Source organism: Prionailurus bengalensis, chromosome D4 (genome assembly GCF_016509475.1).
Source record: "Prionailurus bengalensis isolate Pbe53 chromosome D4, Fcat_Pben_1.1_paternal_pri, whole genome shotgun sequence".
Lineage (NCBI taxonomy): Eukaryota > Metazoa > Chordata > Mammalia > Carnivora > Felidae > Prionailurus > Prionailurus bengalensis.
This window is the reverse complement of record NC_057359.1, coordinates 6,498,767-6,512,795: the sequence shown is the minus strand read 5'-3', so window position 1 is coordinate 6,512,795 and position 14,029 is coordinate 6,498,767. Positions and strand designations below refer to the sequence as shown.

The window sequence follows — 14,029 nt, the reverse complement described above, 5'->3', positions numbered from 1 at the left end:
AGCTATCCTCTGAACTCAGATTTCTGTCCTTATCCTTTAGAAGATGAAGCATAAGCTTAGAGAGATTAACTACCACAAGTTTACCTAGCTAGTAAATACCTGAACTCAGACTTCACCCATATCAGATTTTAAGCTAATGTTTTATAGATTATCACTGTTTAAACTGGAACACTTTTGAGGTGTAAAGACAGGCTATTAATAATTATTCTGGGACAGTAGACAGAGCAGACCTGTCTTGGTCCAGCCAGGTGATCTGCTCATCCTGTCTGCAGCTCTCTGCTGTATGGCACCTCTCTTTTCTGCATAGCTAATTTAGCTTCAGGAGCATTTGCTGCCGATCGTTCATGCCTATGCGATATTTTATGTGCTCGGCTTGCCATTACATAGAATGGCCAGATCCTCATGTGCTTTCTTCAGCTTATGCATTACCTCTTCAGAAGCTTTCACTGAAGTCTTTACTTCATCTGACCTACCTCTGTTAAAATCAGAGCTGAATAGAAGTTAAAGTGATGAAAATGGATTTTACTTGATAAACTACTGTAATAGGGGAGATACTCCTTATAGAAGTGAGCTTGACTCTGAATACAGCCTGAACAAGTGGGGTTTTGTGGCCAAGGGACAAGTTTGACAGGGCATTGGTGAATGGAAAATTACTAAGAGTAGACATCAAGTCTGGGGGGATTCTGAGTGAACCAGCCTAATAGGATTCTTGCTAAAGGCAGGTCAATGTGATCAGATATCACCTGCAGGATAATAGGGGTGAGGAGTTTGATTAGATATCTAAGGTGGTTTGCTAAATGGACTTAGCAGGATTCTTGCTAAAACTTGATTCTACGAGGAAAAACATGTATGGGCCATGTTCGGGAGGGTTCAGAGGGGCCTTGATAAAATTTGGCCAAGCAAAGAATATTTTTCATTTCTCCCCTGTACTTATTTGTTTTTTTGTGGTCTTTACTATCATGGCACTGACCCTTTTGAATTATAGTTCTCCAATGGCATGTCTGGATTCATCTCTTATAATGTGAGATCCTTAAAGTTAGGCACTATTTTTCCTTTTTGTATTTCCTGTACCCATTCTGTGCTTATTATGTAATAGAGTCTCTGTTAATATTAGTGGAATGTTGACTGTCCTTGCTCTAGAATGATATGGAACTGTATCACACTTAGATAATGGTTTGGAAAAGAAGAACCACATTTAAGTGCTTTTAGTAAATAAAAATAAAAATAACTTTGAGTGGGTGTGTAGGGAAAGAGTTAAAAATGACTGAGGTTTCTGTTCTGTTCTTTTCCATCGATCAGAGTGTCTGTTTTTGTGCCAACTTAGAATCTATTCCAAGTGACATTTCTAGCAATTATGTAACATGGTCCCCTACCATCCCATCAGCCCTAGATGTTATCCCTCCTGTTTTTGCTAGTTGAATGGATATAAAGTGATATCACATAATTTTAACTCACATTTTATTCAACACTAGGTATTACCATCCTCTCACGTTTATTAATTATTTTTAATTATTATTAATCATGGATTTGCTCTATTGTGAATAATTTATATCCACTTTTTTGCCATTTTTTTATTTTGCTTTTTTAATTCTGATTTTTTTGTTATAAAATATTTAAAGTAATACTTCACATAGAAAAATATATATCACTGTAGTCACCACACAGCTTTTCAAATATATCATTTTGCTATTTTCAGATTTTTCTCTGATTCATTGTTATGAAGAATTACATTTTTCCAGTTTAGCCATATCTGCTATTACAGGATAAATGAACTTTATCTTAGTTTTTTTTATTTTTTAAGAATCATTGCAGGATTTGGTTTGCTAAAATTTAAAATATTTAGGATTTTTGTACCTATTTTGGTGAGTCTCTTTGATTAGGATATCTGGCTGGTTTTGGTATCATGGTCCAAGTAAACTCACAAAGTATGTTAATTTCCCTGTTCTCTCTTTTTCTGTTCTCTGTAATAATATACTGAAGGTTGGAATTGTCTTTCATGTTTGGTTGAACTAGTATATAAATTTTACCTGGGCTTCATGGTGGTTTTTCCTTTCTTCTTATTTCTTCTCTTTCCTCCTTTTCCTTTCTTCTCCTTTATTTTTGTAAGTAGATAGTTTCTTTAATGGTTATAGTTCTTTTGAAGTTTTTAATTCTTAAAAAAATTTTTTTTTAACTTTTTTTTTTTTTTTGAGAGAGAGAGAGAGAGAGAGAGAGAGAGAGAGAGACAGAGACAGAGCATGAACAGAGGAGGGACAGAGAGAGAGGGAGACACAGAATCTGAAGCAGGTTCCAGGCTCTGAGCTGTTAGCACAGAGCTTGAACTCATGAGCTGTGAGATCATGACCTGAGTCGAAGTTGGACGCTCAACCAACTGAGCCACCCAGGCACCCCTGAAGTTTTTTTATTTTTGAATCCGTTTTTTAAAATTACATCTGGCTTTAAAATTGTCTGTCTACATTTTCAAATTTATTGTCATTGTTTATTCTCTTATTGTCTCCATAACCTATAATTATACTTTTAAAAACGTTTTTATTAATTTTTTAATGTTTATTTTTGGGAGAGAGAGAGAGAGAGAATGAGCATGAGTTGGGGACGGCCAGAGAGAGAGACACACACACAAAGTCTGAAGCAGGTTCCAGGCTCCGAGCTTTCAGCACAGAGCCCTATATGGGGCTCACACTCATGAACTGTGAGACCATGATCTGAGCTGAAGTCGAACACTTAACTGACTGAGCCACCCAGGTGTGCCAGTTATACTTTTGAAAAATCATTAGTGTTTATCTGTGGTTTTTTTCTTGATCAGATTTGACAAAGGCTTGTTTATTTTGTTAGTTATTGCAAATAATCAGCTTTTATTTTCTTGATTCTCTTTATTGAATCTTTCTTCTGTTCTGCTCTATCACATTTTCAACTGTCTTCTAGATTATTCTGTTGTTTTTTAATGTATTGAGTTAGATAACTTAGGTCATTCTTTGTTATCTTCTAATATAATCAGGTTAAAGCTATAATTTTTCCTCTTAAGTATCACTTTAGCTATATTCCATAATTTTTAATACATGTTATTAATTGTTCATTATAAATACTATCTAATTTCTGTTATAATTTCTCCTATAATCTCTGAGATATTGAGAAGTATGTGTAAATACAAGAATGAATACAAGGATACAGTTTAAAAGTTGTTACTCAATACTGTTTTTATATGTAACTTACTGAAATTATTATATATCTATGAGTAAACAGTTGTGTTGATAATTCAAATGAAAATTTTATATCTTTATTGTCAGTGTGTTGAGTTGGTGTCATTTTTGTCTACAGTGGAAAAGATCAAAACATTACTAGAATAAAAATAACGTTTGTTTTTGTGAGGCTTATGTTTTCAAATATATAGGATTAAGTATGTTAACTAACTTGAATTTTAAAAAATTAAAAAAAATTTTTTTAAGTATTCATTTCTGATTTAGCTGAAATGTGGTTAGAGAACGTGTTGATTATTCTCTGGCACTTTGGGAGACTTGTTCTTAGACCCCAAAAGATTGGAATGTGTATGTGTGTGTCTGTGTGTGAATGTTCTATATATGCTGGGAGATAATGTGCATTATTTAATTGTGTGGCTTTTTGTTTCATATGCTTTTTAAAAAGTTCAGTAGTCTTCAAACCTTTGTTAATGTACCTTCGAAAATATCTTTGAAAAAAAATCATATACCCCTGCAGTTTAAGATGACATTAAAATACTTTCCTTGTAAGTGTAAAAAGTGCAGAAAATATAGTTACTGGTGCACTGTGTAAAATTTAACATTAAAAAAAAAAAACTGTTGTGCTGTTCTCTTAAAAGTATTCAATGATCTCCAAATAGTTTAGTTGATACTCTCATTATCAATTAAAACACACACAGATTTGAATTAACCTCTCTGTGCAAGATACCTAAAAAAAATTAGATAAAATGTTCTTAAAAATCTGCTTGAAAGAGTTCCAGCAATCATATTTTAAAATGCAGGGGAAAAGATTAAATTAAGAATTGAGTTGTAAGTCATGCTGAACCAAAAGATGTCAATTGCTACTGCACTTGTGCCGAATAAGAGTTGTTATTTCAATCCTGTTACAAATTACAGATGCTCCATAAATGTACTTGCTGCGCTCTGTAATCATTTCTTTTCTTACCTCTTTCCTAGGAATCACGCCCGTGTATCATAGTATGTTTGCTTTAATGAGTGAAACCGAAAGGACCTGGTATCCGCCCAACCATGTCTTCCATGTAGATGAATCAACCAGGCACAACGTACTCTACAGAATAAGGTACTTTCTACAGTAAAGTGACTCATTTAGTGGTTAAAGGGCAAAGTGAGAGAAATTATCAAACATATATGTACATTTTTTCTGAGTTTATTTATTATGAGTGGGGGAAGGGACAGAGAGGGGAGAGAGAGAATCCCAAGCAGGCTGCACGCTTGGCATGGAGCCCAGCCTGGGGCTGGATCTCAGGACTGCGAGATCACAACCTGAGCCGATCTCGAGTCAGACGCTCAACTGACGGAGCAACCGAGACGCCCCCAGACATATCTTTAAATTGCAGAGTACTTAATAACAGGGACCAGAGCTTCATTTAAGACTTTTTCTCTACTAGAGGAAGTGTTTATAAATGTTTTTTCACTAGAATGCTCTGAGCTTTTCTGGTGGGATGCTACTTTACCGTTTAGTATTATAATTAAATTTTAAAAAGGATGTGAATGGCCTTTACTAATAAAATCCTGAATAAAATCCAAATAAAATTTGGAATATTGTTGGTTTCTAGGAAATTCAATATTTTGTGCAACAAAATGTAATCTCCCATCTCTTTTTAATAATTTTTTTTAGTGGAGCACCTGGGTGGCTCATTCAGTTAAGCGTCCAACTTCCACGATTTATGAGTTTGAGCCCCACGTCGGACTCTGTGCTGATAGCTCAGAGCTTGAAGCCTGCTTTGGATTCTGTGTCTCTCTCCCTCTCTGTCTGCCCTCCCCACTTGTGCTCTCTGTCTCTCAAAAATAAATAAATAAGCTTTAAAAAATATATAATTTTTTTAGAGTTGAAGTAGACGTATGATTTTGCCAGTGTTATTTGCAGCCGCAAATTATTAGTTAATTTATTTAATAATTTTCCACTCAAAATGATAAAACAAAGAAATACGTTTGATCTGTGGCTCTTATGAAATAGAATCATTCCATGCAGAGTCAGTGTTACATAGTAAAAATGCACATGGACTCACTCATGATTTTTAAAAGGAAAGAAAAGGAAGCCTTAAAAAACTAAAATTCAAGAGAGATATCCTTACCATGGTAAAGGGTAAAGGATATTTACCAAAGGCAAGAAGCAAGTAATATTCTCATATGGTAAGAGGTCAGAAGCAGTCTCTAAAATCACAAACAAGATAAAAAACAAAAATAGCCACCACCACTGGTTCTATTTAGGATTTTAGTGGAGTTCTCAACAAATATAGTTAAGACAAAAAAATACACAAAATATTTAGTAATTGAGAACAAAGAAGCAAAGAGTCATTATTTGGAGATGCTATGATTGTTAACATAGAAAATGTAAACAAATTTATAGGCATCAATAATAAATGTTCAGCAGAATGCTAGATCTATATGATCAGTATGTTAAAAGTCAACTATTCCTGGAGCACCTGGGTGGCTTAGTTGGTTAAATGTCTCACTCTTGATTGTTTTTTTCTTTTTTTCTTTTTTTCCTGACTCTTGATTTTTAATGGGATCGAGTCCCATGTCAGGCTCCACACTGGGCGTGGAGCCTGCTTAAGATTCACTCCCCCGCCTCATTCTGCCCCTCTTCCCCACTTGTGCGCGTGTGCGTTCTCTCTCTCTCTCAATAAACAAACAAACAAACAAACATTAAAAGAAATCAACTATTTCTGTACACCACAAACAGAAAAGAGGTCATTTAAGATAACAACTAATAGCAACAAAAAATGCAAAGTACCTAGGGTTAAATCTATCCAAAGTAAGACTTTTATGCAGGTTTTAAGACTTTACAAATTTGTATCATTTATTTTATTTTTACTTATTTATTTTTTTAATTTTTTTATTTTTGAGAGAGCGTGAGTGGGGGCAAGGCACAAAGAGGAGGAGACAGAGGATCTGAAATGGGCTCTGTGCTCACAGCAGCAAGCCCGATGCAGGGCTCAAACTCAAAAACTGCAAGATCATGACTTGAGCTGAAGTCAGATGCTCAACAAACTGAGCCATCCAGGTGCCCCCAAAGTTGTATTATTTAAAAGAAGCATGTTAACATGCTCTGTAGATTGACAAAATACCAATATTTTATTGGGAGTATTTTTTTTATTACTTTCTGTAATGACTGTACTTTCTGCAATTAGTAAGTGTATCTTTTGATTTGAGAATGTTTGTAGAGGAGAGCTCTACAGTCTTTTTCTGAAAAGGCCATTAGTAAATATTTTAGGCTTTGAAGCTATACTATCTCTGTTTTCACTCTTCAGCTCTGTTATTAAAGTGTGAAAGCAACCATGAATAAGAAGTAAATGAATGGGCATGACTGTGTTCCAGTAAAACTTTATTTTATTTATTTTTTATTAAAAAAAAATTTTTTTTTCAACGTTTTTATTTATTTTTGGGACAGAGAGAGACAGAGCATGAACAGGGGAGGGGCAGAGAGAGAGGGAGACACAGAATTGGAAACAGGCTCCGGGCTCCGAGCCATCAGCCCAGAGCCTGACGCAGGGCTCGAACTCACGGACCGCGAGATAGTGACCTGGCTGAAGTCGGACGCCTAACCGACTGCGCCACCCAGGCGCCCCCAGTAAAACTTTATTTATAAAAACTCACAGTGGACCAGAATGGGGCTATGGGCCAGAGTTTGCTGATCTCTTCTCAAGAATTAAAAATTGTTTCCCTTATCAAATTTTTTCCCTTATCAATTTTTTTAATGTTTATTTTTGAATATTAATTATTATTTATTTATTTTTGAGAGACAGAGAGAGAGCGTGAGCATGGGAGGGGCAGATAGAGAGACATACACAGAATCAGAAGCAGGCTCCAGGCTCCAAGCTGTCAGCACAGAGCCCAATGCGGGGCTTGAACCTGTGAACCGTGAGATCATGACCTGAGCTGAGGTCAGATGCTTAACTGACTGACCCACCCAGGTGCCCCAAAATGCCTTTTTAAAAAATGTTTATTTATTTTCAGAGGGGGGGGTGTTTATTTATTTGCAGAGAGAGAGGGAGACAGAATCCCAAGCAGGTTCCGCACTGTCAGCACAGAATCCAGCGCAGGGCTTGATCTCATGAATGGGGAGATCATGATCTGAGCTGAAGTCAAGAGTCGGACGCTCAACCAACTGCAGCACCCAGGTGCCCCCCAAAAATTAACTTAAAATGAATCAAAGACTTAAATCTAAGAGCTAAAACTATAAAACTCTTAGAAGACAATATAGGAGTAAATCTTTGTGTACGTAGAGTACGCATTGGTTTCTTCAGTATGGCACCAAAAGCCCAAATGACAAAAGAAAAGTACGTTAATTGGGATTCATCAGAATGTATGTTTGTGCATCAAAGGTTGCTGTCAAGAATGAAAAGACAAGGGTGCCTGGTTTGTTCAGTCAGTTGAGCATCTGATTCTTGACTGGCTCAGGTCATGATCTCATGGTTTGTGAGATCAAGCCCTGTTTTGGGCTCTGTGCTGACACCGCGGAACCTGCTTGGGATTCTCTCTCTCCCTCTCTCTCTCTGTCCCTCTCCTGTTCACATGCATGCTCTCTCTTTCTCTCTCAAAAATAAATAAGTAAGCTTTAAAAGAAAAAAGAATGTGAAAAGACAGCCCACAGAATGGAAGAAAATGCTTGTAACTCATATATCTGATCAAGGTCTTACATCTGGAATACATAAAGAATTCTCCACTGAGAGAATGGAGCCCAACTTGTGGCTCTATCCCATGAACTGTGAGATCATATCCTGAACAGAAATCAAGAGTCAGATGCTTAACCAACTGAGCCACCCAGGCACCCCTGGAATACATAAAGAATTCTTAATGGTTCAATAGTACAGTGACAGATAACTCAGCGAAAATATGAACAAAGGATTTGAATAGACATTTTTCTAAATAAGACATACAAATAGCCAGTAAGCACATGAAGGGATGCTCAACATCATTAGTCTTTCGAGAAATGTAAATCAGAAACACAGCAGGACACCAGTTCACCCGTTAGGATGACAAAGATATAAAAGATGGACAATATCAAGTTGTTATGAATTTGCCTAATTATTACTTATGAAATAGGGCACGGGGTGTTGGGTGGTAAGCCATCCTTCAACAACAGAGCACAAGAGAAATTGAAATAGAAAAGTTTATTACTCAAAGGTTCTGGAGGTATCCAGCATGCCTTGAGGGGCCACATGGAGAGATCAAGGCAGGGTGCAGAGAGAGACATAGGACCCAGGGCACACGGCTTCCCTACGGTCTGTGGGTAGAGTGCTTTGGGGTTCCTTGCCTAAGGCCCAATTTGGTCGGTTCAAGCCGAAAGAGCTGGTCTTTGGTAAGCTACATGGGAATCTTATTGAAGGGGCTTTTAAGGGTTAGGTGCTGGAAAACAGGGGAGATTGTTGATCACAAGGGTGTTGGAGAAGTTTTATCAGAAACTCACATTTGCTTGTGACTCAGTGGGCTGTTGTGTAGGGCGTGCACTTGCATGAAGGGGCTAGTGTCAGTTTAAGGTCACTGCCCGCCTCTTGGTTAAACAAAATGGATGCCAAGTCAGCAATACCGAAGACTAACTTAGCGAAACTCTCCACGTGTTGTCAAGGATCTGAACTATTGGGACACTTATGTGTTGCTGTTGGAGATGTAAACTAGTGCAGCCACTTTCACAGTTTGTTCCTCAAAAAGATGGACGTAGAAAACACACACACACACACCCTTGTACATACTGTTCCTAGCAGCCTTATCCACAATACCAAAAAGATGGAAACAATCCAAATGTCCATCATGTGATGAACGAAGAAGCAAAATGTGGTTTATCCATAGGATCAAATATTAACTGGGCATTAAAACGGGAATGAAATACTAATGTTTGCTATAATGTAGATAGTCCTTGAAAATATTATGCTTATGAAAGGAGGTAGAAAAGGCCACATATTATATGATTCCATTCATATAAAATGTTCAAAACAGGCAAATTTATAGAGATAGACTAGTGGTAACTTAGAGGTGGAGAGTAGTTGGGATGATTTGGGTATGGCTGTTGGTAGGTATGGAGTTTCTTTTAGGGGGGATGAAAATGTTCTAAAATTAGATTGTGGGATGTTTGTACAATGTTTCAAACATACTAAAGAACATTTTGAATTGTATGCTTTAAATGGGTAAACTTTAAGGTATGTGAATTATATCTCAGTAAAGGTGCAAATGAAGCAATAGAGAATATTTTTTGTTTCTTTGAAGGACAAGTTTTTAGCTTGTTTCATTGATTCATTCATTTGTACTGAAGTGTTGTTGACATACTCTGTTAGTTTCAGGTATACAACATAGTGATTTGACAATTCCGTACATTATGAAATGCTCACCATGGCAAGCCTACTTGTCATCTGTTATTATAGTTATTATAGTATTAGTTACAATAACCATAGTTATTATAGTATTAGTGACTATATTCCATATGCTGTACTTTTCATCCCCATGACTTCTTTATTTTGGCACTGGAAGTTTGTAACTCTTAATCCTCTTGACCTATTTCACCTGTGTTCCACTCCCCAAAACCACTGCCAGTTTTTTTCTCTATAGTCTGTTTCTTTTTTATATTTTAGTTCATTGGTTTCACTTTTTAGTTGGCACATATAAGTGAAATACGGTATTAGTCTTTTTCTGTATGACTTCTTTCACTTAGCATAATACCTTTTAGGTCTACCTATGTTGTCATTGGCAACATTGCATTCTTTTTTATTGCTGAGCAATAGTCCATAATGTATGTATACCACACTTCATCTGTTCATCTGTTGATGGACACTTGGGCTGCTTCCATATCTTGGGTATTGTAAATTATGCTGCAGTAAGCATAGGGGTGCCGGTCCCCTTTCAAATTAGTGTTTTCATTTTCTTCAGGTAAATACCCAGTAATGGAATTACTGGGTTGTACGGTGTTTCTATTTTTAGTATTTTGAGGACCTGCATACTGTTTGTCGTCATGGCTGTACCAACTTAGAATGCTTCCAGCGGTGCCCGGAGGGTCTCTTTTCTCCACATCTTCGCCAGCACTTGTTATTTCTTGTCTTTTTGATACTAGCCATTCTGACAGGTGTGAAGTGGTATCCTGTGGTGATTAACCTCCATTTCCTACAAGAAGAAGCCATTGTTTTCATACCAGTTAGCATTTTCAGATTCCTCTACCGATATCAGTGGATTACTGTTAAAACAATTTTTTGTTAATATTTTGTTTCTACATTTTTCTGTTTCCTCTTGCTTTTGCATTCTGTGCATAGAAGCAGGCAGCTCACGGGCACCTGGGTGGCTCAGTTGGTTAAGTGTCCGACTCTTGATTTTGGCTCAGATCGTGATCTCACAGTTTGTGGGACCCTGCTTGAGATTCTCTCTCCCTCTGTCTTTGCTCCTCTCCCACTAACACATACACGCTGTCTCCCTGTAAATAAATATGTACGTACATACATAAATAAACTTAAAAAAAAAAGCAAAAAGCGTATTGATTTTACACTTACGTTTCTTGTATCTTCTGTCTATACTATTATCATGGTCTTACCCAGATTTTCTTTTGTCCCTACCTTGTATTTAACACTGTTAGCTGTGTTTTCTGATTATGGGATAATACCTTTCAGTATGCTGGAAGTGGTTATATGTACATAGTATGTTTATATTTGAACTATTTGGAGGCTGACTGAATGTTTTGTCTTGTAGATTTTACTTTCCTTACTGGTATTGTAATGGCAGCAACAGAACCTATCGGCATGGAGTGTCTCGAGGTGCTGAAGCTCCTCTTCTTGATGACTTTGTCATGTCTTACCTTTTTGCTCAGGTATAATTATATTATCTTACTTGTATACGTGTTAAATGATGAGAATCTTGCTGTGTTCTGTAGCTCTTCATCAGGAAAATCTTCATCTATGGGAAAATTGATGTTCTGTGTTGCCTAGCAGGTACAGAAAGGTAACAAAATTGACTCTTTTTATCACTAGTTTTTAATCTTTTTATCACTAATTTTTAATTTATTATTTATAACTTATAAATAATAAAATCTATTTTATAAAGGTTCCCTTAATTAGCTCTTTTTATTTATTTTTTTTAATGCTTTGTGACATTTTAAGGATTTCACAAAGTTCAGATTGAGTTATAGCACATGATTCACATAGATGTAAGTGTCTGGAATATAAGACAGCAAAATTAATTTAGAGAAGAAAAAATTTTTTTATTCCTGAACAATTTCAGACTTAAATAGTAATAAAATGTAAAGAAAAGTAGGAAACTATATAAAAGTGAGTTAACAATAGTTTGTTTAGCTCCTCATAAGAGGCTGGCTAGATGTTAATACTTGATCTGAGAGCTGTGTTTTAGTTATTTGTTCATTAATACTGCTGTATTAAAGTTTTGTAGTGTATTTGAACATTTTATAATGTTTTCTTATTGTTACCTTAATTTAAACAATAATGGAAATGTTATGTCATTAGATAACTTCTGTTTTTATGTGCCGTAAGACTGAGGAGTAGAAACTAAAGAAAAAATTTATTAGTGCTCTTGAGTAAAGGTATGCTCTTCTTATTCCCAAAATGTCAGAGTAAGGAGTTCTGAATCCGATTTGCAAATATCATAGGAAATAGCTACACAGATCCTCATGGCTCACATTTCTTTTCTTTTCTTTTTTTTTTTTAAATCCAAGTTAGTTAATATATAGTGTAGTCTTGGATTCAGGAGTACAACCCAGTAATTCATCACTGACATTAACACCCAGTGCTCATCCCAACAAGTGCCCTCCTTAATGCCCATCACCCATTTAGCCCACACCCCCACCCAACATCCCTCCAGCAGCCCTGTTTGTTCTCTGTGTTTTAGAGTCTCTTATGGTTTGCCTTCCTCTCTTTTTATCTTGTTTTTCCTTCCCTTCCCTTCCCTTCCCTTCCCTTCCCTTCCCTTCCCTTCCCTTAAGTTCATCTGTTTTATTTCTTAAATTCCACATATGAGTGAAATTGTGTATCTTTTTCTGACTTATTTCGCTTAGCATAATACACTCTAGTTCCATCCACGTTATTGCAAATGACAAGATTTCATTCTTTTCGATTGCCAAGTAATATTCCATTGTGTGTGTATGTATGTATACGTATATATGTATCACATGTTTTTCATCCATTCGTCAGTCAATGGACATTTGGGCTTTCTCCATAATTTGGCTATTATCAATAGTGCTGCTATAAACATTGGGGTGCATTTGCTCACAGCTCATATTTCTAAGATATCTAAGAAAGCTGGTTCAGTTTGTGAGCAACAAACTGAAAGATATTTCTCTTTTGGGTTATGAGAACAAGAAACTTTCTCTAAATTCTAGTAAAATATATTTAGTAAAAGTTACCATTTTTACATGGACACATTAGTGGCATTAAAGTACATTCACATTATTGTGCAACCATTACCACCATTCATTTTAGAACATTTTTCATCTTCCTAGACTGAAACTTCATACCTATTGAACAAGGCCTCTTGTTCAATGCCTCATGCTCTTCTGGCCCCTGGCAGCTATTTCGCTTTCTGTCTCTGTCTCTGGGTTTGCCTCCTCTGGGTGCCTCATGTGAGTGGTATTACACAGCATTTCCTCTCTTATGACCGACTGACTTGTCATAACATGATGCCTTCAAGGTCATCCATGTCATAGCATGTCAGAATTTCCTCCCTTTTTAAGGGTGGCTAATATTCCATCGTATAGACCACATTTTGTTTATCCATTTATCTGTTAATATTTGGGTTGCTTCCACCTTTTGGCTCTTATGAATAACACTGCTGAGAACATAGGTATACAAATATCTCTTTGAGATCCTGCTTTCAATTCCTTTGGATAGGTATCCAGAAGTAGAATTATTAGATTACATGGTAAATCTATTTTTTATTTTTTTGAGGAACTGCTACCCTGTTTTCTATGGCAGCTGCACATTCCACCAGCACTGCACAAGGATTCATTTCTCCACATCCTCACTAGCACTTACTTTCTGGTTTTTTGATAATAGCCATTCTGATGGATGTGAAGTGATATCTCATTGTAGTTTTGATTTGCATTTCCCTAATGATTAGTGATGTTGAGCATTTTTCTTAAGCTTTTTAGAGGTTTGTACATCTTCTTTGGGTACATTACTATTTGTGTCCTTTGCCCATTTTTTAATCAGGTTGTTGTCAAGCTGTAAGTGTTCTTTATGTAGTCTGGGTATTAACCCCCGATCTGCCATATGATTTGTAAATCTTTTCTCCCATTCTGTCTATTGCCTTTCACACCTGTTGATGTGTCTTGTGATGCCCAAAAGTTTTAAATTTTGATATAATCTGATTTTTTTTCTTGTATTTACCTGTGCTTTTGGTATCATGTCCAAGAAATCATTACCAAATCAGTATCACGAAGCTTTCCCCCTATATTCTCTTGCAGTATTTTATTGTTTTAGCTCTTATGTGCTTGTGTTTAGATCGTTGATTCATTTTGAGTTAACTGTTATTGATGGTGTAAGGTAAAGGCCAAATTTCATTCTTTTGCATGTGGATATCGAGTTTTTCCAGCACCATTTGTTGAAAAAACTGTTTCTTTCTCCATCGAATGATCTTGGTGCTCTTGTCAAAAATAATTTGACCACCACCCAGCTTTTAGATAGCTTCAGTAGCTTTTAAAACCTTTGTTTCAGTAGCCATTAAAAAGAGAGATAGGCTTTTGAGAATAGATACTATGAGGATATGACTTTATGTTCTTTTATGATTATGTCACCTGTGCTGCAGAACTGGTTTTTATTTTGGTGGCATGCTAATTTAAATCCCATTAAGAAGATGATTTTCCTAAA

At 36.2% G+C, this 14,029-nt stretch overlaps 1 protein-coding gene across 2 annotated transcripts in view; it reads left to right on the top strand.

The window, feature by feature from the left end:
- The window catches only part of JAK2 (Janus kinase 2), a 116,367-nt gene that overhangs the window by 50,857 nt on the left and 51,481 nt on the right, over window positions 1-14,029 (top strand). The window contains exons 4-5 of one of the 2 annotated variants that reach the window (XM_043566672.1): window positions 4,170-4,293; window positions 10,905-11,022. In XM_043566672.1, coding sequence (XP_043422607.1) covers window positions 4,170-4,293; window positions 10,905-11,022 — 242 coding nt within the window. Of the gene's footprint in view, window positions 1-4,169; window positions 4,294-10,904; window positions 11,023-14,029 lie in introns of those variants that run through there. The other variant, XM_043566673.1, reaches the window with a different exon arrangement.